This window comes from Sorex araneus, chromosome X (assembly GCF_027595985.1).
Source record: "Sorex araneus isolate mSorAra2 chromosome X, mSorAra2.pri, whole genome shotgun sequence".
Classification (NCBI taxonomy): Eukaryota; Metazoa; Chordata; class Mammalia; order Eulipotyphla; family Soricidae; genus Sorex; species Sorex araneus.
In genome coordinates, this window is record NC_073313.1 from 373,395,762 (window position 1) to 373,417,861 (window position 22,100).

Consider the following 22,100-nt stretch of genomic DNA (forward strand, 5'->3'; position numbering starts at 1 on the left):
CGGAGCACTTGCCAGCCGAGCATTGTCGTCTCGGAGCCCGGAGGCCCCGCGGCCGGCTGTGGCCGTGTCCCTGCCCGGGAGGCCCGGCTCTCCCGCCCTGCCCCGCAGCGGGACCCCGTCTCTTCCCTGTGTCTGTGGAGCCTGCCCTTGTTTCCCTTGTGACTTTGGGGCTTGTTCCGCTTTCGCCCTTGCTCCGCTCTCCCCATTTTTCTGGAGTCGTAGGTAATTTTGCAGTTCCCCTTTAGAAGCGTATTTTCTTCATTCAGTGCCCAGGATGGTGCATTGTCCATAGTCACATGCGGAAAATAATTGCCGCTGACTTAATGGTGAACATAATGTTCCCGCTGAAAGACACCCGCCTAATGGCACGTGCTAATTGTCGCTACTAATCAGCCATTAGTTCGTGCGGTTGCGGCCAGAGGGGACTTCCCGGTAGGCTCGCCGCCGAGAAACCCGAGCTTCAGCTGGGTCGTCAGAGAGTAAAAGAGCAGCAGGTGGACACTCCCAGTGAGCGTCCCGGGCGGGGGATGGGCGCCAGGGGCCCGAGAGCCTGGGGCAGGTGTCCCTGGGCCTGGGGGCAGGGCACATGTGCCCAGACCTGAGGGGGCAGGTGTGCAGAGAGGAGGCGGGGGCAGACGGGCAGAGGCTGTGTCCCCCGTGCTGGCACCCGGCCGGAGGAGAGCCCGTTACTCCCTGGCGCCTCCCTGGCCTGGTGTTGCCTCCCGGGGGAAGAGGTGCCCTGGACGTCCGCTCCGGCCTCGTGTGCCGACGCTGAGTCTGAGCCTGGGGGAGGTGGCCGTCCCCGCGCGAAGCGTCTGGCCACACCCCCCGTGTGAGCGGCCGAGCTGGGCACAGGCGCGTGCCGGGCCGGGCTGTCCTGCGCGCCCACCAGGGCCTCCCCTCCCCCGGGGGCGCTGGTTTTGCGGCCACACGCGGCCGAACCCTGTCAGTCCTGGGGCGGGGAGGGAGGGCCGTCAGCCCGATGCTGTCCTCCTCCTCCTCAGCCTCAGCCCTCGGGGCGGCATCGAGGGGGAAGGGGACGCGCAGCTCGCCTGCCTGTGGGCCCTGTGGGGACGGGGCGGACGCGAGCCGCAGAGTGACCGTCCCCCTCCCCTTCAGTTTCCTCTCGGTCAGATCAAGCTCTGGGAGGCCAGAGTGGACGAGGTGGACCGGTCCCGGGACTCGGACGAGGACTACGAGGCCAGCGGGCGGGGCATGCTCTCCACGCACTTCACCATCGGGATCCACCCCAAGGACCAGGGGCCCACGTACCTGCTGATCGGGTCCAAGCACGAGAAGGTGCCGCAGCCGGGGGCTCCGGGGTGGGGGCGCGATCCTGTTTATTCGTTTGTTACTGGAGCACTGTGAGCTGGAGCTTCACACAGCTGTTCACGATCGCCTTCCAGTCACGCACCCGCCCCCCCCACACCAGGTAAATCCCAGCACCACTGGCCCCAGTTTCCTCCCTCCAGGCCACGCCCTCCTGGCCTGCCTCACGGCTGGTCCCCGCACCCCCCCACCCCCCGCCTCACCCATTTTGGGCGTTACGGTTTGCAATGCAGACGCTGAAGTTACGTATATCCTCTACCTGCTCTCAGCACTCAGTTCTTGTCCAGCATCATCACGTCCAGCTGGTATTGTCGTGACGGACCCTCCTTTACCTTAACTGCCCTCCACCCCACACACCCTTGTGGCAATTCCCAATCCTGGCTCATTTACCCTGCCCCTGGATATTAGTTTCATGCTCCTTAGAATCTACCCCACAGAGAAATGCAGCCATCCTGTGTCTGTCCCTCTCCTCTGACCCACCCGGCAGGATACTCTTCAAGTCCGTCTCTTTATAGGCAAGTTTTAAGTATTCCGTTGTGTAGATGTGCCACAGTTTCTTTATCCACTCACCTGTTCTTGGGCACTCGGGTCGTTTCCAGATTCTGGCTGTTGTGGATAGTACTGCATGAATGTAGGGGTGCAGATGGCTTTTCTGCTGTGATTTTGGGCCCCCAGGGTATATTCCCAGAAGTGGTATTGTGGGGTTAAATGGGAGCTCAATTTCTAGTTTTTTGAGGAATGACCATAATTTTTTTTTTTTTCTGAAAAAGCTAGACCAGTCGCATTCCCACCAGCAAGGGAGAGTCCCTTTCTCCCCACACCCGTGCCCTGTTCATTTGGATGTGCCAGTCTCTGGCGTGAGAGGATGTTTCTTGTTGTTTTGATTTGCATCTCCCTCATGATTAGTGAGGTAGAGCATTTTTTCATGTGCCTTTTGACACATGAAATCTGAATTTCTTCTTTGAGGAAGTGTTTGTTCATTTCTTCTCCCCATTTTTGATGGGGTTGGGCGTCTTCTTCTTGTAAGCTCTCCAGTGCCTTGTATATCCCGGATATCAAGCCTGCTCAGATGGGTGCTGGGGGAACAGTCTTCCCATCCCACGGGCTGTCTCTGTTCTTTGCTCACTACTAGGAGGACATAATCTTGGACAATTGATGCATGAAAATCAATGTCCTTTTTTATTTATTTTTCTTTTCTTTTTTTATTTTTGGATCACACCCAGCGATGCACAGGGGTTACTCCTGGAACTCCTGGCTCTGCACTCAGGAATCACCCCTGGCGGTGCTCAGGGGACCATATGGGATGCTGGGAATCGAACCCGGGTCGGCCGCGTGCAAGGCAAACGCCCTACCCGCTGTGCTATTGCTCCAGCCCCTGTCCTTTTTTATTTTAATGAATGAATTATCATGCTGGTAGGTCTTGTGGCTCCAGCATTGAACCTCAGGCCTCACAAAACGCCTCCTCGAGAGCTCCAGCCCAGCACAGCTGAAAGGCAGAACAACGTCCCGGGTGTGTGCACTGTGCTTGCTTTATTCCTTCACCCATCTGTGAGTGGCTAGGCTACTCCTGTGTGTGGCTGTGGTGAGGGACGGTGGGTGAACAGGGCGCCCACGGGAGGGACGGTGCAGCAAACAGGGTGCCCATGCGAGGGACAGTGCAGTGAACAGGGCACCCATGTGGGGAACGGTGCAGTGAACAGGGCGCCCACATGAGGGATGGTGCAGTGAACAGGGCACCCATGTGGGGAACGGTGCAGTGAACAGGGCACCCACATGAGGGATGGTGCAGTGAACAGGGCACCCACGTGAGGGATGGTGAGTGGACAGGACACCCTGTGAAGGACAGTGGGTTAACAGGGTGCCCACGTGAGGGACGGTGGGTGAACAGGGCACCCAGAGAGCCTGTAGGCTCCCAGGGAAGTGAAACGCAATCACTGGGATTGCCCATCGTGGGCTGGCTGTCACTTCTGTTTTCAGGGTCCTCCGGTGCTGCTTCCATGGCCGCACCCACTTGCTCTCACCAGCCGTGCGCAGGGATGGTTCTCTCCCACCCAGTACTGAGCAAGCTGTGTTTATTTGATAGGAGCAGCTCTCACAGCGTGAGCGGATACTGTGCTTTTGACTTGCGTTGTTCTGGTGATCAGTAGTAGAACACTTACACATTCCTGTGTTCGTTTATACGTTACTGAGAAATGCCTGTTCAGTTCCTTTTAAATGGTTGTTTGCTCTGAGTTGTAAGACTTCCTTTTATACTTTATAAAGTTTATCACCCTTTATCAGATATGTGGTTTTCAGATACTTTCTCTCTTTTTGTTTGTTTTGGGCTCATGCCCAGCAGTGCTCAGGGCTCACTGCTGGACTCTGAGCTCAGGAATCACTCCTGGTGGGCCGTGGGGACTTTCTGTCATGCCAGGGATTGACCCTGGGCTGGCCACCTGCAAAGCCAGCACCCTACCTGCCGTACTTTGCTCCAGCCACACTCTGTCTTGTTGATTATCTGCCTGCTCACGATCTTTCCCCTTTCCTCGGCATTTCGAGGAGGCCGATGTGCAGAGGTTCGCAGGGGTTTGTCATTCTGTCTTCCCGTAGTGTCTTAGTGTAGGGACTTTCATCTCATCTTTCTTTGTTCCATTTTTCAAAATCTGTTTTTTTGTTTGCGTGTTTGTTTTTAATGACTCACCGTGTCAAACTCTGTTTGGAACGGGCTTTTGTGTGTGGTGCCAGGCCAGGGCTGGCGTCCATCCTGCTCCAGTGGATATCTCATTTCCCAACCGTCCACGAGAAACTGCTTCCCGCCCCGTCACGCAGTCCGGCGCCTTGTCAAGGGTCTCTGACTCTCACGCCCCCTTGGCCTGAGTTTTGTGCTGTTTGATTAACTGTCGCTTTGTGGTGGTTTCTGAGCCAGAAGCAACACCTCCAACTTTATTCTTGTTCAAAATTACTTGACTATTGGTTAGTCCTATTTGGTGCCATAAGAATTTTAGGACTGTGTTTCCATTTCCATACGAAGAATAACCTTTGGGATGTAGGTTGGCACTGTGCTGAGATCTGCAGTGTTCTGACCTGCACAGACGTTCTACGACTGACCCTCACAGCCGCCGTGGCTGGCACTCCGTTCTCTGAGTCTGCCCAGGGCCTGTGGTCCAGCATCCAGCCTGTCACCGGCCTCCCTAATCTCTGATGCTTCTCTAAGGGGGCTGTTTCCTTAATTCCGTTAGGAAGTTCCTTGTCGTGTGTAGGAACAGGACTGATCTGCGCTTTGTTTTTCATCGTGCAGCTTCTCCAAAGAAGAATTTGTTAGTCCTAATTTGTTTATTCATCCTGGTGGTTTTTTTTTTTTTGTGGAATCTTTGGGGAATTTTTTATGTAAACTCATGTCTTGTGTAAGCAGAGATTCTGGCTTCTTTCCAGCTTGGATGCTCTTGTCTCTTTTTCTTGCCCTGTTGTTCTGGCCGGGGCTTTCAGGGCTGTGCCGCGTGGCAGTGCGAGGGGACGTGCTGTGTGTCCACCTCAAGTGTAGCATTCGCCGGGGGCTGGCTCCTCGTGTGCTGCTGCTGCCTCTGTTGTGGTGATGAACGTTCTTTTTTTTTTTAAATTTTTATTTTATCACCATGTGGAAAGATACACAGTTTTCAGGTTTATGTCTCAGTTATACAATATTCAAACACCATCCCTTCACCAGTGCCCATATTCCACCACCAGAATCCCCAGTATACCCCCCGCCCCCCACCCCCCACTGTATAACTGATGAATTTCACTTCATTTTCTCTTTACCTTGATTACGTTCCATATAGCAAAACAAAACTCACTATTGTTGTTGGAGTTTCCCCCAAGAAAGACAGCCTTACTAAGGAAGCATTTGATAATTGGTTTTCCATTAAAAGATTGTGTTTTCAGTTTTTAGAAAAGGTTGCGCGCACGCACAGTTTGGATGTGTTCCAGCCCCGCAACCCGGAGCCGTGTTAGTTGCTGCTCAGTGTCACCAGGGCTCCATTTGGAGAAGGCGTCCCAGCTGCACCTCCTCCGTCTGGATCCCTGGTGTTGTTGGCCCGGGTTCCGGTCCGGAGCATTTCTCCGGCCACATTGCTCACCAGACTGCCTGGCCTCTTCTCTGTTCAGTGTGGCAAGATGGCGCTGAGGGTGGGTCGAGGGCGGGACTTCCAGCGGCGGGGGCCATTTGGAGTTTGGACTGGCGCTGCCCCACTCCAGTGCCCCCCCCCCCCGCGGCTCGGATGTGTCCCAGTCCCGCAACCCGCAGCCGTGTTAGTTGCTGCTCAGTGTCACCAGGGCTCCATTTGGAGAAGGTGTCCCAGCTGTACCTCCTCCGCCTGGATCCCTGGTGTTGTTGGCCCGGGTTCCGGTCCGGAGCATTTCTCCGGCCGCGTTGCTCACCAGACTGCCTGCTTTGGTGATGAAGGTTCTTCCTGGGGATTTACTTCTTTAGATCCTGTGTATTCACAGTATCCTCTGTGTGTCGGGGGAGTCAGACTGTACATCTGAAAGTTTCTTGTCCTTCTAAGAATATGAGCTGGGTATATTTATGGGGTGTATTAGCATCCCGTGGCTCTCCTGAATTCCCGTGTGCCTTCCAAGGTTCTGGGTGCTGGGAGTCGTGAGCTCAGTCCCCTGCGGCTGACCGTCGGAGAGCGATGTACGTGTCACCTAAACACTGAGTGCTGGTATTCTCCGCGCCCGTTTCCTGCTGTGCGTACACGTCGCTTTCTGCTCGTGCGGCCGGCGGGAGTCTGGGCCCGACTGCGGCTGTGTGTCTCCCCAGGACACGTGGCTCTATCACCTGACCGTGGCGGCCGGCAGCAGCAACGTCAGTGTTGGCTCGGAATTCGAACAGCTCGTCTGCAAGCTGCTCAACATTGGCGGGGAGACGGGTAGGTCTGCGGCCCAGAAGGCCGTGGCCGTCCCACGGCTGCCCCTCCTTTGCTTCCGCCCTGCACACGCTCTTGTGGCTGCGCCTGCCCCCGGCCAGGTTTCTTACCACAGCCACCAGGACCCACGATCCCCGCCAGGACACTCCTGGTTTGACAGCGCTGCTCCGACTCCCTCGACCGCAGGAGGCTGAGACTGGCCCGCAGCGAGCCCGAGGCCCCTTGCCATCTCCCACCTTCGTGGCTTTTGCTGCTTTGTATTGAAGTTATTTTCCATGATCGAGGTGTGCCCGCTGAGGATTCAGTCTGCCATGTGTGACACAGTCCCGGAGAGCACCGTGTAGCATCAGAATTTCAGTAGCTGCTGCTTTTAGGAGTGACATCACGTCTCTCTCTCCGCCTCCTACCTTGGTGTCCCCTCCTGAGCCATTTCTCCAGTTCTGTGTCACTCGTGGTCCCTTATTCCCCCTTACAAGGCCGCTGTCTGTGCAGACAGGGCCAGCCTGACTGTGCCTTGGCGGAGTCTTCACCGAGAACGTGAGGACCAAGCGCTTCTCGGCTCAGAGTGTCTGAGACAGGAGCGTGAGGTGCCTGTGCTGGAAAGGAAGTGAAATCTGGGGGTTTCTGTGGCCTCTGCTGTCGAGGTGGGTGCCAGCTGGGGGCTGCCTCTGCGGCTCCTCACCTGTGTTTTCTTGCTGTTCTCAGGCTCTCAGATATGGAGGCACCCGAGCCTGTGCCACAGCAAAGAAGGGATCGTCTCGCCCCTCACGACACTGCCCTCCGAGGCTCTGCGGACGGAAGCCATTAAGCTGTTCAAGGTAAAACTTTCTGTGTCGTTTTAGGTTGTTTCAGAATTTGCAAACAGGGGCTGGAGCAATAGCACAGCAGGTAGAGCATTTGCCTTGCACACGGCCGACCCGGGCTCGATTCCCAGCATCCCATATGGTCCCCTGAGCACCGCCAGGGGTAATTCCTGAGTGCAGAGCCAGGAGTGACCCCTGTGCATCGCCGGGTGTGACCCACAAAGCAAAAATAAAATAAAAGAAAAATTAAAAAAAAAGAATTTGCAAACAGAAACAATTGCAATTATAGTGTTACTCTCTTAGAAAACTCAAGTTTCACTATTACTGTTATTGTTATTGTTATTATCAAGAAAACGTACTGGCATAAAAAGAGAGGGGTTTGGTCTGGGTCGGAGGGACACAGGGCCCTGGAAGAAGCATGGGATGGTTTGGGCAGTGAGTGGCCAGTGTCAGAAGACTCATCCCCCTTTGACCTCTTGAAAGGGGCGGCTCTCTCCGCCTGCCCTGCAGTGTTGGGAGGGGCTCCTGAGTGACCAGTGCACCGTCCACTCTCCTTTCCTGCCAGCTCTTTGGTTACCGTAGTGTGACATTCCGAAACCCACACGCAGAGAACACAGACCCCCAGAGCGAGAGAGTTCTCTGGGAACAGTGTGGCACAGTGAACTGCAGACGGAGTGCGGGTGACCTCGCCAAGCACTCAGGAGCGCGGGTGTACACGGGGGCTCCTCAGACTTTGTGAGTGGCATCGCTTTAGTGCTCTGGAAGCCTCCCTGAGCAGTGATGCAGGGGACCACACTTGCCTGGCTCGCAGCCCACCTGGGTTCATCCCAGGTCGTGGTCCCGAGCACCACCAGGAGTGGCCCCTAGCACACCAGGGTGTGGCCCCAAGTCAGAGGAAGCAGGAGGAGGAGGAGCAGGAGGAGGAGATGAAGTTAGACGCACGTAAATTGGAAGTGCCGGTATTTGGGGAGGATACCGTGGTGTCCGAGGAGCACCAGCCCCTGACAAACGTCCTGCCTGAGACTGCGTGTGGTGCGGAGTGCAAAGTCCCAAGCAGGGAGCAAAACCTCTGGTGCATCCAGACAGCGGCCAGCCAGAGGACAGAGGCCACGCGGACACTGGCCCTCAGGGAAACCCGGCCACCACGCGGGCAGCTGGACTGTGTGAGGAGGCCGGGGGTCAGGACGGGGCGGGGGCAGGAGAGAGCAGCGCCGTGTAGGCCTGTGCTGTTTCTGGGCCTGCTGTGACCAGGGACCCCAGGAGGGCCCGAGGGCCACACGGCCTGGGCTGTGTCTGTCTCAGCGAGCGTTCAAGCACTAACACCCGAGTGAAAATTGCCCGTGGACGGTTCCCCACGGCCCTTTCGCAGGGACCCGCCCAGGGCTCACTCTCCGTCCTGAGAAGTCCCTCCTGCTCATCGATGTGATTTAGGCAACTACTCCCCGACGTGACTGTTTGGTAAACTTGATCTTCAAGGTGCTAATTGGGGTTTCCAGGAAAACCAGGACGGGAAGGCACTGAAGCCAAGTCTGGGGAACCAGGCTGGACCAAGGAAGCTTCTGGCCTCTCCTGGCTGGGGGTCTCCGAGTGTTTCCAGACTGATGCTGACACGGCTGGGGGTCTCCGAGTGTTTCCAGGACTGATGCCGACACGGCTGAGGGTCTCCGAGTGTTTCCAGACTGATGCTGACACGGCTGGGGGTCTCCGAGTGTTTCCAGACTGATGCTGACACGGCTGGGGGTCTCCGAGTGTTTCCAGGACTGATGCCGACACGGCTGGGGGTCTCCGAGTGTTTCCAGACTGATGCTGACACGGCTGGGGGTCTCCGAGTGTTTCCAGACTGATGCCGACACGGCACCACCAGGCCCTTTCCGAGCTCCAGATGGTGGGAATCTCTTTCCTTTCCCCTGACCGGCACCAGGGCCTGTGCTGGACATACCGGGTCCAGCCTGTTGTGTGACGGGCAGGCAGGGTCCTGGCTGAGCACCAGGCTGGACCCATCTTCATCCGCCCCGTGTCTGCGGGCGCTGGGTCTGCTCTCAGCGCCCCACGGCAGCGAACACTGAGGCACTGGGCCCAGAGTGCGGGCCGTGGAGCCCGTGTTCCTGCCGCTGGGCTGAGAGCTGGGTCAGGGGCCGGAGCAGGGCCCGCAGCGAACAGCCCCGCCCCCCGCGCCCCTGCCAGGACCCGGGCTGCCTTTGCCCGGCACCCTCGCCCATGCTTGCTTCTTGTTTTTGAAGGAGCCGTTCTCAGCGGTGAAATCTCACTGGGGCTCTTTGCGCCCATCAGCGAGAGACGATGGGGTCTTTCACGTGCCCTGGGGACGTCTGGTGTCTCCTCTGGAGAAATGTCTGGGGCCTCTGGCCATACTCCATTAGGTGGTTTGAAGTTCACAAGTCCCTTTTTGTTTGGGATATCCACCCTGCCTGGCACGTGATTCGCAGGTGTTGGCTGCACGTGACTAACACGGGGCCTTTCGCTGTGGAGAAGGGTCTGGGCTTAGTCCCTTTGTTTGCTTTGTGCTCGTCTCCCTGGTCGCCCTGAGGTAGCCGTGAGGGGACAGGAGCCGCCGTGTGCTGGTGCCCTCTGCCCTGGCAGCTCTGCAGCCATCTGGGGTTCGTGGGTCAGTGCGAGGGCGCTGGACCGCTTCCCCTCCTCCCTGGGAGAGAAACTCGCCCGGAGGAAGATCACGGCTCCAGCTGGTGCAGAGGGGCCGTGGCCGGGATAGGAGGGCGCTCACGACCCTGCCCCGCAGGGCGCCCAGCTCACCCCGGCCCTGCGCCTCAGCCTCAGCTGGCGGGCCGGGGCGAGGGCTGCGGGGCCGTGCTGAGGTGCCGCTCTCCCGCCTTCCCAGACCTGCCAGCTCTTCATCAGCGCCGCCGTGGACGCGCCGGCCATCGACTACCACGTGTCCCTGGCGCAGAGCGCCCTGCAGGTGTGCCTCACACACCCCGAGCTGCAGGACGAGCTCTGCTGCCAGCTCATCAAGCAGACGCGGTGGAGGCAGCCGCAGAGCCCGCCCGGGCCCCTGCAGGTACGGCCAGCGCCCACCCGCCCGGCTCCGGGGGCCTGGCCGGGGTCACGCCGTGCCACTGGCTCCCGCGCTGTGGGCACCTCCGTTCCCACGTGCTGCCGTGTTTCTCCTGTGACCTCGGCGTTGCTCAGATCACGACTGTGGGGCTGTCAGTCAGGAGACATCTAGGGGCTTCCGGTGCTTGTAACAAGCGTCACTGGAGCTGACGACTCAGAGCCCCCTCGCTCGAGACAAAGCGAGATGACCTGGGAGAACAGAGGCCAGCGTGACGGGGACGGGGCAGCCCCGTGTGTGGTGGACAGGGTGGCCTGGGCACGGGGTCCTGCTTCTGACCAGCCTCAGCCCCGTGTAGTGTGAGTGACGCAGAGAAGAGCGAGCCCCCGAGAGGAGGCGTCGGGTCAGTGACGCAGGGCGTGTCCCCCGAGAGGAAGCATCAGGGGTCAGTAATGCAGGGCGTGTCCCCCGAGAGGGCATCAGGGGATCAGTGAAGCAGAGCGTGTCCCCCGAGAGGGCATCAGGGGTCAGTGACACCGGGCATGTCCCTGAGAAGAAGCATCAGGGGTCAGTGAAGCAGGGCGTGTCCCCAAGAGGGCATCAGGGGGGCAGTGACACAGGGCGTGTCCCCCGAGAGGGGCCGTCAGGGTCATCCCTAACCTCGCCTGAGGTTGACACTCATCTCTCCCAGGGCTGGCAGCTGTTGGCGCTATGTGTCGGCCTCTTCCTGCCCCACCACCCTTTCCTGTGGCTGCTGCAACTGCACCTCAAGAGAAACGCGGACCCCAGGTATGCGGGCCTGGGTCTACGGACCCAGTGTGCGGGCCCAGGTGTATGGACCCAGTGTGCGGGCCCAGGTGTATGGACCCAGTGTGCGGGCCCAGGTGTATGGACACAGGTGTGCGGGCCCAGGTGTGTGGGCCCAGGTATATGGACCCAGGTGTATGATCCAGGTGTGTGTGCCCAGGTGTGTGACCCAGGTGTGTGGGCCCAGGTGTGTGACCCAGGTGTGCGGGCCCAGGTGTGTGACCCAGGTGTGTGGGCCCAGGTGTGTGATCCAGGTGTGTGGGCCCAGGTGTGTGACCCAGGTGTGCGGGCCCAGGTGTATGGACCCAGGTGTATGGACCCAGGTGTGCGGGCTCAGGTGTGCGGGCCCAGGTGTGTGATCCAGGTGTGTGGGCCCAGGTGTGTGACCCAGGTGTGCGGGCCCAGGTGTGTGACCCAGGTGTGCGGGCCCAGGTGTGTGACCCAGGTGTGTGGCTCAGGGGCACAGAGCCTGGGTCAGGGTGCCCGGGGGGGCGCAGGTGAGGCAAGGACACCGTGAGGCCAGACGTCTCCTCCCTCATTTCAGCCTGGCACAGGGTGTCTGAGGCCCACCGGGCTGCAGAGTGGAGCCTCCGTTCCAGAAGGACGATGGCCCGTCCAGTCGCTGTGGCCTGGAGTCCCCCCTCGCTCCCTCACATCAGAGTTCTCGGGGCTCCCCTGAGGCGTCCCAGTGATACTGGACCAGTGGGGCAGCAGCCAGAGGGTCACCAGCCGAGCTAGAGCCCAGGAGGGCAGTGCTCAGGGACCTCAGCCCCCCCAGTGCTCGGGTGCCTCCAGGCTGTGCCCGGTGGCGAGCAGGTGGCCGGGGCCTGCATGGATTTTTGTTGTTCCCTTTGGCTTTGATTTTGGGGGTCCACACTCAATGTGCTCAGGGGTCACTCCTGGCAGTGCCTGGGGGGCCAGCTGGGGGCTGCGTGGTCAGCTGTGGGCAAGGAGATGCCCCTCTCTGTGCTTCGCTCCGGCCCTCGTGTGCACGTCTCAGCAAAGCAGGAGAGAGCACTTTTCTCTGGAGAAAGCGAGTCTGCTCCAGCCGAGTCACCCGCCCGCTGTCCTGCGGCCCCGCCCCTCCCTGTGGCCTTGCTCGCGCGGCTCCCTGGGCGGCCAGCAGCACCGTGACCTTACATTTTGCAGCTGTGGTCACAGCCGAAGGCAAGGCTGCCGGGAGAAGCTTGCTTGGCGGGTGGCAAGTGTCAGGAACGGGCATGTGAGCAAAGGGGGCTGGTGGCTCTCGGGCGGGGCGGCCACCATATCCGGGTGCTCTTGGGCCCTGAGCTACTGAGTGGGAGCGGCTCTGGGCTCCAGCCCACGTTCCCGTGACAGGACGGAGTTCGGGAAATACGCCATCTACTGCCAGCGCTGCGTGGAGCGAACCCAGCAGAACGGAGACCGCGAGGCGAGGCCGTCGCGGATGGAGATCCTGTCGGTCCTGCTACGGAACCCCTACCACCACTCGCTGCCCTTCAGCGTGCCCGTGCACTTTCCGAACGGCACCTACCAGGTGGGCCGGCCAGAGCCACGCGGGGAGCCGGGCCGGGAGCTCTGGCCCTGAGGGGGACGGGCTTGTTCCGAGGGACCTAGGGCTTGTTTCTATCCTGCTAGCAGCAAACCCAAGGGCCAGCCAGGGCCTCTGCACCCCGCGCCCCTGTCTGCTGATGCTGGCTCGATGCTGGCCACCCCCTCCCACTGCGGACAGAGTACCCCGGGGGCCGGCTGCTCTTGGCGGCCTGAGCCGTTCACCTCAGCTTCACGCTGAGTTCTCGGGAAGGCTCCGCGTGCCCCGGAGAGCGTGTCTGTCTGCCCAGGGGCTCCGGCTTGCTCCGACGGGCCCATTTCTGCACGTCACCCCCGGGCCGGCTGTGGCTCAGCAGCGCCTGCCTGCGGGATGGTGGACCCAGACACGGGGCCTCCCCGTGGCGCCCTCAGGGACAGACGAAGGCCCGTGCTTCTGTGCAGGTGGTCGGCTTCGACGCGTCCACCACCGTCGGGGAGTTCCTGAGCACGCTGAACCAGCACTCCGGCATGCGGGGGCCCGCGCAGTCGGGCTTCGCCCTGTTCACTGACGACCCTTCCGGCAGGGACATGGAGCACTGTCTGCAGGGCACTGTCAAGGTGCGCCAGAGCCCTGGGCACCCCCAAGGCCTCGCAGCTCGGGGGTCCTCTGAACACCCGCGCCCCGTGCAGTGTGTCCCAGGGTGGGGGGACATGCCTGGTGCCGGCCAGACAGCCTCCCTCTGTCTCCCTGGCCTCGTCCCCACGTGCCCAGACCAGGGGTCCCACCCATCGCCTTCCGCTCTGCTGGCACAGCCTGTTCTGTGTGTGACAGGCACAGACTGTACCCACCTGTTCTCCAGGGGTGACGGGCACAGACTGTACCCTGCCTGTTCTCCGGGGTGAGGGCACAGAGTGTACCCAGCCTGTTCTCCGGGGGTGAGGGGCGCAGACTGTACCCCGCCTGTTCTCCGGAGGTGAGGGCACAGACTGTACCCCGCCTGTTCTCCGGGGATGAGGGGCACAGAGTGTACCCCGCCTGTTCTCTGGGGGTGACGGGCGCAGACTGTACCCACCTATTCTCCAGGGGTGACGGGCACAGACTGTACCCCGCCTGTTCTCCGGGGGTGAGGGCACAGAGTGTACCCCGCCTGTTCTCCGGGGATGAGGGGCACAGACTGTACCCCGCCTGTTCTCCGGGGGTGACGGGCGCAGACTGTACCCCGCCTGTTCTCCGGGGATGAGGGCACAGACTGTACCCCGCCTGTTCTCCGGGGGTGACGGGCGCAGACTGTACCCCGCCTGTTCTCCGGGGGTGAGGGCACAGACTGTACCCCGCCTGTTCTCCGGGGATGAGGGGCACAGAGTGTACCCCGCCTGTTCTCCGGGGGTGACGGGCGCAGACTGTACCCCACCTGTTCTCCGGGGGTGACGGGCGCAGACTGTACCCCGCCTGTTCTCCGGGGATGAGGGGCGCAGACTGTACCCCGCCTGTTCTCCAGGGATGAGGGGCACAGAGTGTACCCAGCCTGTTCTCCGGGGGTGACGGGCGCAGACTGTACCCCGCCTGTTCTCCGGGGGTGAGGGCACAGACTGTACCCCGCCTGTTCTCCGGGGGTGAGGGCACAGACTGTACCCCGCCTGTTCTCCGGGGATGAGGGGCACAGACTGTACCCCGCCTGTTCTCTGGGGGTGACGGGCGCAGACTGTACCCCACCTGTTCTCCGGGGGTGACAGGCACAGACTGTACCCCGCCTGTTCTGTGTGTGACAGGCACAGACTGTACCTACCTGTTCTCCGGGGGTGACCGGCACAGACTGTACCCCGCCTGTTTTCCCGAGGGTGATGGGCACAGACTGTACCCCGCCTGTTCTCTAGGGGTGACAGACATAGACTGTACCCCGCCTGTTCTCCGGGGGTGAGGGCACAGGCTGTACCCCGCCTGTTCTCCAGGGGTGACGGGCACAGACTGTACCCCGCCTGTTCTCGGGGGGTGAGGGCACAGACTGTACCCCGCCTGTTCTCCGGGGGTGAGGGCACAGAGTGTACCCCGCCTGCTGTCCCGGCGGTGAGGGCGCAGGCCGTGAGTGCCCCCCGTGAGGAGCTCTGGGTGCCGTGGCTGGAGCGGGAGCCCAGGAGAGCGGAGCACGGCGGGATCTGGGCCGTCTTTAGCGTCAGGAGGGGCCAGAGCAGAGAGGGCGCTGGCCTTGCACGCGGTCAACTCGGGTTCGATCCCTGACTCCTGAGCCCCTGAGAGAGCCAGGGTCGGCCCTGAGCGCCCACATCAGACTCCTCGGGCCCTCATGGGGTCACTGTCCTCAAGCAGCAGGTCACAGCCACCCCCCTGATCAGCAGGAGTGACCCGTCGTGTCCACGCGAGCAAACCGCCCGGGGGTCGGCTCTGTGGCCCGAGGTGGGGAGTGTCGGGAAGAAGGGGCTTCCGTGCCGGGTCCCAAGCTCAGAGCACACACGTGCTCTCCCGGGACTCTGCCCACCCTCGGCCCACGGCCCGGGGCTCTGCACTGAGAGGCGGAGTCAAGCGTGAGCGGCTTCTCCTGGCTCAGGCTCCTCCCAAGGCCACATCTGGGCCTGCCCGGCTCCGGCCGCGTGCTCGTCCCTGCCTCTGGAGACTGTGGTCCTGTCCAGGCCGCCCTCCCCGGCCAGAGCCCTCACCCGGCCTCGGGCCCTGGGGACTGCCGTGTAGGAATACCTGCACCCCTGTCCCGCCTGCCGGGCCCTTCCTGGGGGAGAGCTGGCCCCAGCCCAAGCGCCACGCATCTGGGGGGCCGGCCGAAGGGAGGCCTGCAGGGCCCCGCCCGCTGCACGGAGGCCCCCGGCAGTTCCTGTCCACGCGCTCGGAGGGAGGTTTGCAGCCCCAGGCGTGCTGCTGTGAGGAGCGTCGTCCACCTCCGTGTCTCTGCAGGTCTGCGACATCATCTCCAAGTGGGAGCAGGCGTCCAGAGAGCAGCAGGCCGGGAAGTGGGAGAGCTCGCGGACCGTGCGGCTGACGTACAAGAACAGGTGTGTAAGCTGCGTGCCCGCCGTCACGCCCGCAGGCGTGTAAGCTGCGTGCCTGCCATCACGTCTGCAGGCGTGTAAGCTGCGCGCCCGCCATCACGTCTGCAGGCGTGTAAACTGCGTGCCCCTCATCACGCCCACAGGCGTGTAAGCTGCGTGCCCGCCATCACGTCTGCAGGCGTGTAAACTGCGTGCCCACCGTCACGTCTGCAGGCGTGTAAGCTGTGTGCCCGCCATCACATCTGCAGGCATGTAAGCTGCGTGCCCCTCATCACGCCCACAGGCGTGTAAGCTGCGTGCCCGCCATCACGATTGCAGGCGTGTAAGCTGCGTGCCCCTCATCACGCCCACAGGCGTGTAAGCTGCGTGCCCGCCGTCATGTCTGCAGGCGTGTAAGCTGCATGCCCGCCGTCATGTCTGCAGGCGTGTAAGCTGTGTGCCCGCCATCGCGCCCGGGGTGCTCCCTGTGCCCGGCCGGTTAGGCTGCGTCTGTGCCGCCCTTGGAACAGCCCTGCTGCCCCAGGGGAGCTGGTGCCCAGCTATGTCCCCAACAACTGGGTTTTGCCAAAACTTGCCTTCGGATGGCATCTAGTAGCCTCCCCAGAGCCCGTCCGGGCGAATCTCACACTCCCTGGGGTGCCGAGCCCTGTCCTGCTCCCCACTGACCTCACTGCGGCCCGACAGAGCTCAGAGGCCGGAGAGTAGCTGCATGCGAGAGCCTGACCTCGGGCCAGCACTGCCAGGCCCCGAGCACTGTGTCAGGAGTAGCCTTGAACACTGCCAGGCATGACCCCCTTCCCCCCCAGAGAAGCAGAGCTATTGGATTCCTACTGCTCTCCTCAGTGAGAGAAATATCCGCCTTTCCGGACCCTTCCAACTGCCAGACCCCTCTCTCCACCACCTGTGTCCCCCTCCTCTCTCCACCACCCGTCTCCCCCCTCCTCTCTCTTCACCCATCTCCCCCCTCCTCTCTCCCCACCCATCTACCCCCTCTTCTCTCTCTCCATCTGTCTCCCCCCTCCTCTCTCTCCCCGCTTGTCTCCTCCCTTCCTCTCTCTCTGCCCGCCTCCCCCCCTCCTCTCTCTCTGCCCCTCTCCCCACTCCTCTCTCTCTGCCTGTCTCCCCCCTCCTCTCTCTCTCTACCTGTCTCCCCGCTCCTCTCTCCCCACCCCTCTCCCCCCTCCTCTCTCTCCACCTGTCTCCCCCCGTCTCTCCCCACTCCTCTCCCCTCCTCTCTCTCCCCACTCCTCTCCCCCCTTTTCTCTCCCCGCCCATCTCCCCCCTCCTCTCTCTCTGCCCGCCTCCCCCCTCCTCTCTCCCCACCCCTCTCCCCCTCCTCTCTCTCTGCCCGCCTCCCCCCTCCTTCTCTCTCCCCGCCCCTCTCCCCCTCCTCTCTCTGCCCGTCTCCCCCTCCTCTGTCCTCTCTCTCCGTGTCGGTGGCGCTGCAGGCAGGGCAGGTGCCCGCCTCAGGCTCTGGGCGAGTGTCTGAGACTCCGGCAGCTGCTGCCCTTGGGCTTCACGGGCTCCGGCCTGGCTCTGCCGAGGGTCCGGCCGGCCTGGGTCGGGCCCTGCAGTTTCCTCTAGGCCTGATGTGGGATCCGGGAGGGCGGGGCCGGGCCTGTGAGGGTTGGGGTGGGCTGTGCAGAACTTGGGGTCCTCGAGGTGGGCGATGCCCTCCAGGGAGGGTCACGTCCTCGGGACGTGTGGCCGTTGGCCAGTGGCCAGGCTGTCCTCGCTGACTCGGAAACGCCAGTCACCCGCCACCCTCGCCGTGGGGGCCGCTCTGGCTAAGTCCTTCCAGGGCCTGGAATGAGGCGCCTGGCGAGGTGGGTCTGACCCGCTGCTGGCCCTGGCTGGACACCGGGCTCAGGGCCGCTTGAGCACTGGGTCTGGAGCGAGGATAGGGCAGGAATCAGAGGGGTGAGACCTTGGGGCCCACGGAGCAGAGCGGGAAGCGGGGGTGGGGGTCTGCATGCTGCACCGGGACCCCCTGGCAGCCCCCCTCCTGCTGCTGTGGCCTCCTGCGGGCTCTGGGCCTGCGTCTCCGAGGGGACCCTCAGCACGGCGGGTCGGCCCCTGGCCCGAGTCGGGCCCCAGAAGGGCCAGGAGGGGACGTCGGGCTGGTGTCACAGGCTGAGCGGCGCTGCCCGCTCCAGGCCCGGGCCCAGGCCCCTGGTGAGGCGGGTGCGGCAGCCCGGGCTGGCGCGGCCTGAGGAGCGAGCGAGGAGGCCCAGCTCTGCGGGAGTCCCAGGCCGCACCCGTCAGCGCCCTCCCCGTTGCAGGCTCTACTTCTCCCTGCAAGCCCGCGGAGAGACGGAGCGGGAGAGGCTGCTGCTGGCCTACCAGACCAACGAGCAGGCCCTGCACGGCCTCTTCCCCCTGAGCCGGGAGCTGGCGCTGGAGATGGCGGCCCTCTTGGCACAGGTGAGCGGGTGGCCCCCCCCTGCCCGGGTCACGGGGCAGCCCGGCCCGGCCCTCCACCAGGGCCCTGGCCCCCTCCCTGCCCCTGTCTCTGGCTTCTTCCCGTGCCAGCCGGTGCGCAGGCATCAGAGGGGAGGGGAGACGGGAGGACGCGCTGGCCCCGGGGCCTTCCTGAGGTCACTGTGAGGACTTCTGCTTCCGGAAGTCATGAATGTGGGTGCCTGGGGGGTGGGGAGTGAGTGGGCTCGATAAATGGGTGAAGGCGCTGCTCTGTAGCCTGATGGTGGACTGAGGCCTGAGCAGTGTTAGGCTGAGGGAGGGAGAGAGCAGAGGGCCCCTTCCCAGGTGGGAGCAAGAGTGGGAACTGAGGGGACCGGAGCAGTAGCACAGCGGGGAGGCGTCTGCCTTGCACGTGGCTGACCCAGGTTCGATTCCCGTATCCCATATGGTCCCCGGAGCCCCGCCAGGGGTAATTCCTGAGTGCAGAGCCAGGAGTGACCCCTGAGCATCGCCGGGTGTGACCCAAAAAGGAAAAAAAAAGAGTGGGAACTGAAACAGCCGTGAGCTCTCCCCATGGCCCCGTGACCAGCATCTTCTCTCTGCCTTGTTATCGGTGCAAATGGCACCTTAGAAATAGCGGGTGGGGGGGCTGGAGCGATAGCACAGCGGGGAGGGTGTTTGCCTTGCACGTGGCCCACCCGGGTTCAATTCCCAGCATCCCATATGGTCCCCTGAGCACCGCCAGGGGTAATTCCTGAGTGCAGAGCCAGGAGTAACCCCTGAGCGTCGCCGGGTGTGACCCAAAAAGAAAACAAACAAACGAACAAAATAGCGGGTGGTGACGGGTGTCGTGCTGCAGCGGAGCGGCCGGGCTGAGGCCCGCGGAGCTGGTGGGGACAGGACCGAGCTGTGGCAGCCACGTGGGTTCCAGGCTGCATGGAAATTGGTCCCAGCGGAACGTGCCTGCAGCCCTGTTGCCCACCACGTGGATGCCACAGGTTAGAAAGAAAAACGAATTTTCTCTTAACATCCGGTATTTTCTCTGGCCCGGATTTCCCAATAGGTAGACGTGGGGGATTTTGAAAGGCCTTTGTCAACTCCCGCTGACCAGATCCCAAACCACTGCAAGGCCAGCCAGACCCTGCGGCAGGTGCTGGACAAGTTCTACCCTCGGCGGTACAGAGACGGAGCCTCGGAGGACCAGCTACGGTGAGAGCGGGGGGCGGGGGTCCCCCGAGTCTCAGGTACTCGCACCAGCCAGTCTTAAAGATGAGCGGGGACGAGGCCTGGTTGTTTCCTAAGGGTTGAATCCCAAGCTGCCGGTTACGGATCTTTTCAAACCTAAGATGCGGCCTGGACCTTCCCGGTCAGACTCACTTTGGATACGACACAAACGAGGGGGCCCTCTCTTGTTGTTGTTGGGGTCTTTGTGGGGTGCTCTGAAGGCCAGGAGTCATTCTGGGGGTTCCTGGGGGCCCTGTAGGGCTGGGGTCACCTGGGCCGGGTGCACACAGCCCTGGCCCCGTCCCGCACCGCCTGCCTGACCCCGTCCAGCCCGTTCTCAGGAAACCGACTCTGCGGATAGGGACGGGAAATCGGTCAGGAGCAGATTCCACTAGAACTTGCGGAGGGGCCCCGCCGGCAGTGCTCCGAGGGTACTCCCAGCTCTCTGCTTGGGTGCTCCCTCCTCATTGCTCTCCTCAGGGTGCTCCCTTCAGGGTGCTCTCAGTGCTATGCCAGGTACCAAGCGCTGCTTGAGGCTCAAACCTGGGCCCCCGGGCACTCGGCCTTTGAGCTCTCTCTGGTGCCGAGACAGTTCTTGTTTTGTTTTAGAGGATCCCATTTATAAAAGGTGGGATACAGTAAACTCTCCCCCTGAGACTTTGCGCATGACTGTGTTTGCAGTGGGCCGGGGGGGGGGGGGGACGCACACCAGCAATGCTCAGGGCTGACTCCTGGCTCTGCTCCCAAGACCACTCTTGGCCGTGCTTGGAAACAGTGTGGGGTGCCGGGGTTGAACCCCGCTGCATGCGAGCAGGTGTCCTGCCGCTGACTGTCTCCAGTGCTGATTAAAGAAACAGTGTTTAGTTGAGTGTAGCTTGTGGGGTTCAGATTTTAGAGAACGTGTAGATTAGACAATTGAGGTGAATTCCGTTTGCTATGTGTGCCCCAAGCCAGAACAGTGGGCATCAGTCTCACCGGTGGGAGTGGGGAGTGGGCGTGGGTGGGCGTGGGCGGGCAGTGGGTGTGGGCGGGCAGTGGGGCGTGACCGGGGTTAGTGGCATGGTTACGTGTGGAACAGACGCCCAGTGGTGGATGGCTGCAGGGGTGGGTGGCAGGTTGGGTGATGGGGGCTCCGATAGTGGAGGGCTGAAGCGATTGGCTTGGTGGGGGGTGGGGTTAGTGCTGAATTGGGGGCTAATGGATGAGGGTTAAGTGGTGGACGGAAATTAGTGGTGAATGGAGGGTTAAATGGCCGATGGGATTCAGTGGTAAATGGAGGGTTGAGTGAGAGATGGGGGTTCTGGTGGGTGGGAGTCAGTGGGTCGGGCTGGATCTGAGAGGGTGACGGCTGGAGGTGAGTGTTGGAATTGGGTGGGGGAGGGCCGGTGATGGACTGAGGGTCAGTGGTGGGTGGGGGTTGGTGGGGGTGGGGCCAGTGGTGGGCCGGGTTAGCTGTAGGTGGGAGTAGCGGTGGGAGTAGTGTGGGCCGTGGGAGAGAGGTGAGTGGTGGGTAGAGGCTCGTGGTGGGTGAAGGCTCATGGTGGATGAGGGTCACTGGTGGATGGGTCAGTGGGAACGAGGGTTCGCAGTGTGCAAGGGCCAGTGGTGGACTGGACAGTGGCGGGTGGCTAGTGGACGGTGCCTCTCCCAGTGGCCTGACGGGCTGTGCTCTCGGACCCCTCCAGCTGCAGTGCTGGGTCATTCTCCGTCTTTTCCTTTTGTGTTTCTTGAAGGAAAGTGACGCTGCTGAAATGACCTTTCCGCGGCTTACAGTGGAGGCCGGTCACGGGCCCGGCTCACGGGTCTCCGGGAAGGCGGCCGCCAGAGCATGCAGGGACTGAGGTGGGGCTGCCCCCACCCCCGCGCGCTTCTCTTCCTCAGCATCTCTCCCTCTCCTCCCTTTCAGCCAGCTTTGCCAGCGACTGTCCAGCCGGTGGGCGGCCCTCCGGGGACACAGCGCGGCCGAGTGTGTGCGCATCTACCTAACGGTGGCCAGGAAGTGGCCCTTCTTTGGTGCCAAGCTGTTCCCGGCCAAGGTGAGACCGTCTGGGGGACATTCCCGCCGCCCCTGCTCTGTGTCGGAGCCCCGGCCCCGTGGGTGGACTTTGGGGAGAAACGGGGACACGCCCAAGCTGCCCCCAGCAGTGAAGAGCCGCCCCCGAGTCCTCAGCACCCCACAGGCCGGAGCCGAGCTGCCCCTCCTCCCTCAGGCGCCCGGGCTCATGGGCACAGTGCTCTGCCCCCGGCTGCCCTCGCCGCCCTGCCCTGCACAAACTTCCCCTCCAACACCAGCGGCAAAGCAGCTGTGGGTGAGCAGGGCAGCCAGGAGGGGCGGGGAGGAGGGAGGGAGCGAGCGGCTGTGACAGGCGGGTGCCGGCCCCTCAGCTCTGGTCCCCGTCACGCCCCCATGTGCTCCCGGCTCGGGTCAGGGTCGGCAGGAGCACTGTGGCGCGCGCTGGGCTGCCCCGTGCTCAGCACACACCCAGCCCCGCCCTGCCCGCAGGCTCGGGTCCCGGGCTGCAGCCTCCTGCCCAGTCCCGGGCGGTGGCTGGGCTGACTCCTGACTCTGCGTTCAGGGGTCCCTCCCGAGGGCTCAGGGGCCATCTGGGGTGCCGGGACAGTGAACGCCCCTGCTGAGCCATGGCTCCAGCCCCCTGCGGAGGGACAAGGCCTCCCGGCCCCCATCCCGCACCCCTTCCTCTCCCCGTTTGACCCTCTGTGCTCATGCCGCACCCCTGCCCTGCCCCATCTCTCTGCCCAGCAGGGGCGCTGCAGCCACTGTCCCCAAGGCTCACAGGTGACGAAGCCTGTGTCACGTGCAACCTCCCCCCTCGGCCCCGGGGCCCTGCACGGCCGTCACCCTGGTCCTCTCTCCCGAGGACGCTGGCGCTCGCGACACTGTGCTCCCTGCCCGTGGGCCCTGCGCTGGGAGGGGGGTGGGAACACTTGCCAGCGTTTCCGTTGGGAGATGAGCAGACCGCGTGGGGGGCTGGGCTCCCTCAGCCGTCACGGCGGGAGTCGTTCGTGCGTTCCTTTGTTGGCCAGGGCGTTCAGCCCCGCTGCCATGACCAGTCCGTGTCT

General features: G+C 62.4%; 1 protein-coding gene across 3 annotated transcripts in view; it reads left to right on the plus strand.

Moving 5' to 3' along the window:
- PLEKHH2 (pleckstrin homology, MyTH4 and FERM domain containing H2) overlaps window positions 1-22,100 on the plus strand; it is a 64,984-nt gene that overhangs the window by 38,365 nt on the left and 4,519 nt on the right. For all 3 annotated transcript variants that reach the window (XM_055123149.1, XM_055123150.1, XM_055123151.1), the window contains 11 exons: window positions 1,120-1,299; window positions 6,107-6,215; window positions 6,918-7,030; window positions 9,870-10,049; window positions 10,735-10,832; window positions 12,189-12,366; window positions 12,822-12,977; window positions 15,280-15,377; window positions 17,657-17,798; window positions 18,859-19,004; window positions 20,926-21,055. In XM_055123149.1, coding sequence (XP_054979124.1) covers window positions 1,120-1,299; window positions 6,107-6,215; window positions 6,918-7,030; window positions 9,870-10,049; window positions 10,735-10,832; window positions 12,189-12,366; window positions 12,822-12,977; window positions 15,280-15,377; window positions 17,657-17,798; window positions 18,859-19,004; window positions 20,926-21,055 — 1,530 coding nt within the window. The remainder of the gene's footprint in view (window positions 1-1,119; window positions 1,300-6,106; window positions 6,216-6,917; window positions 7,031-9,869; window positions 10,050-10,734; window positions 10,833-12,188; window positions 12,367-12,821; window positions 12,978-15,279; window positions 15,378-17,656; window positions 17,799-18,858; window positions 19,005-20,925; window positions 21,056-22,100) is intronic.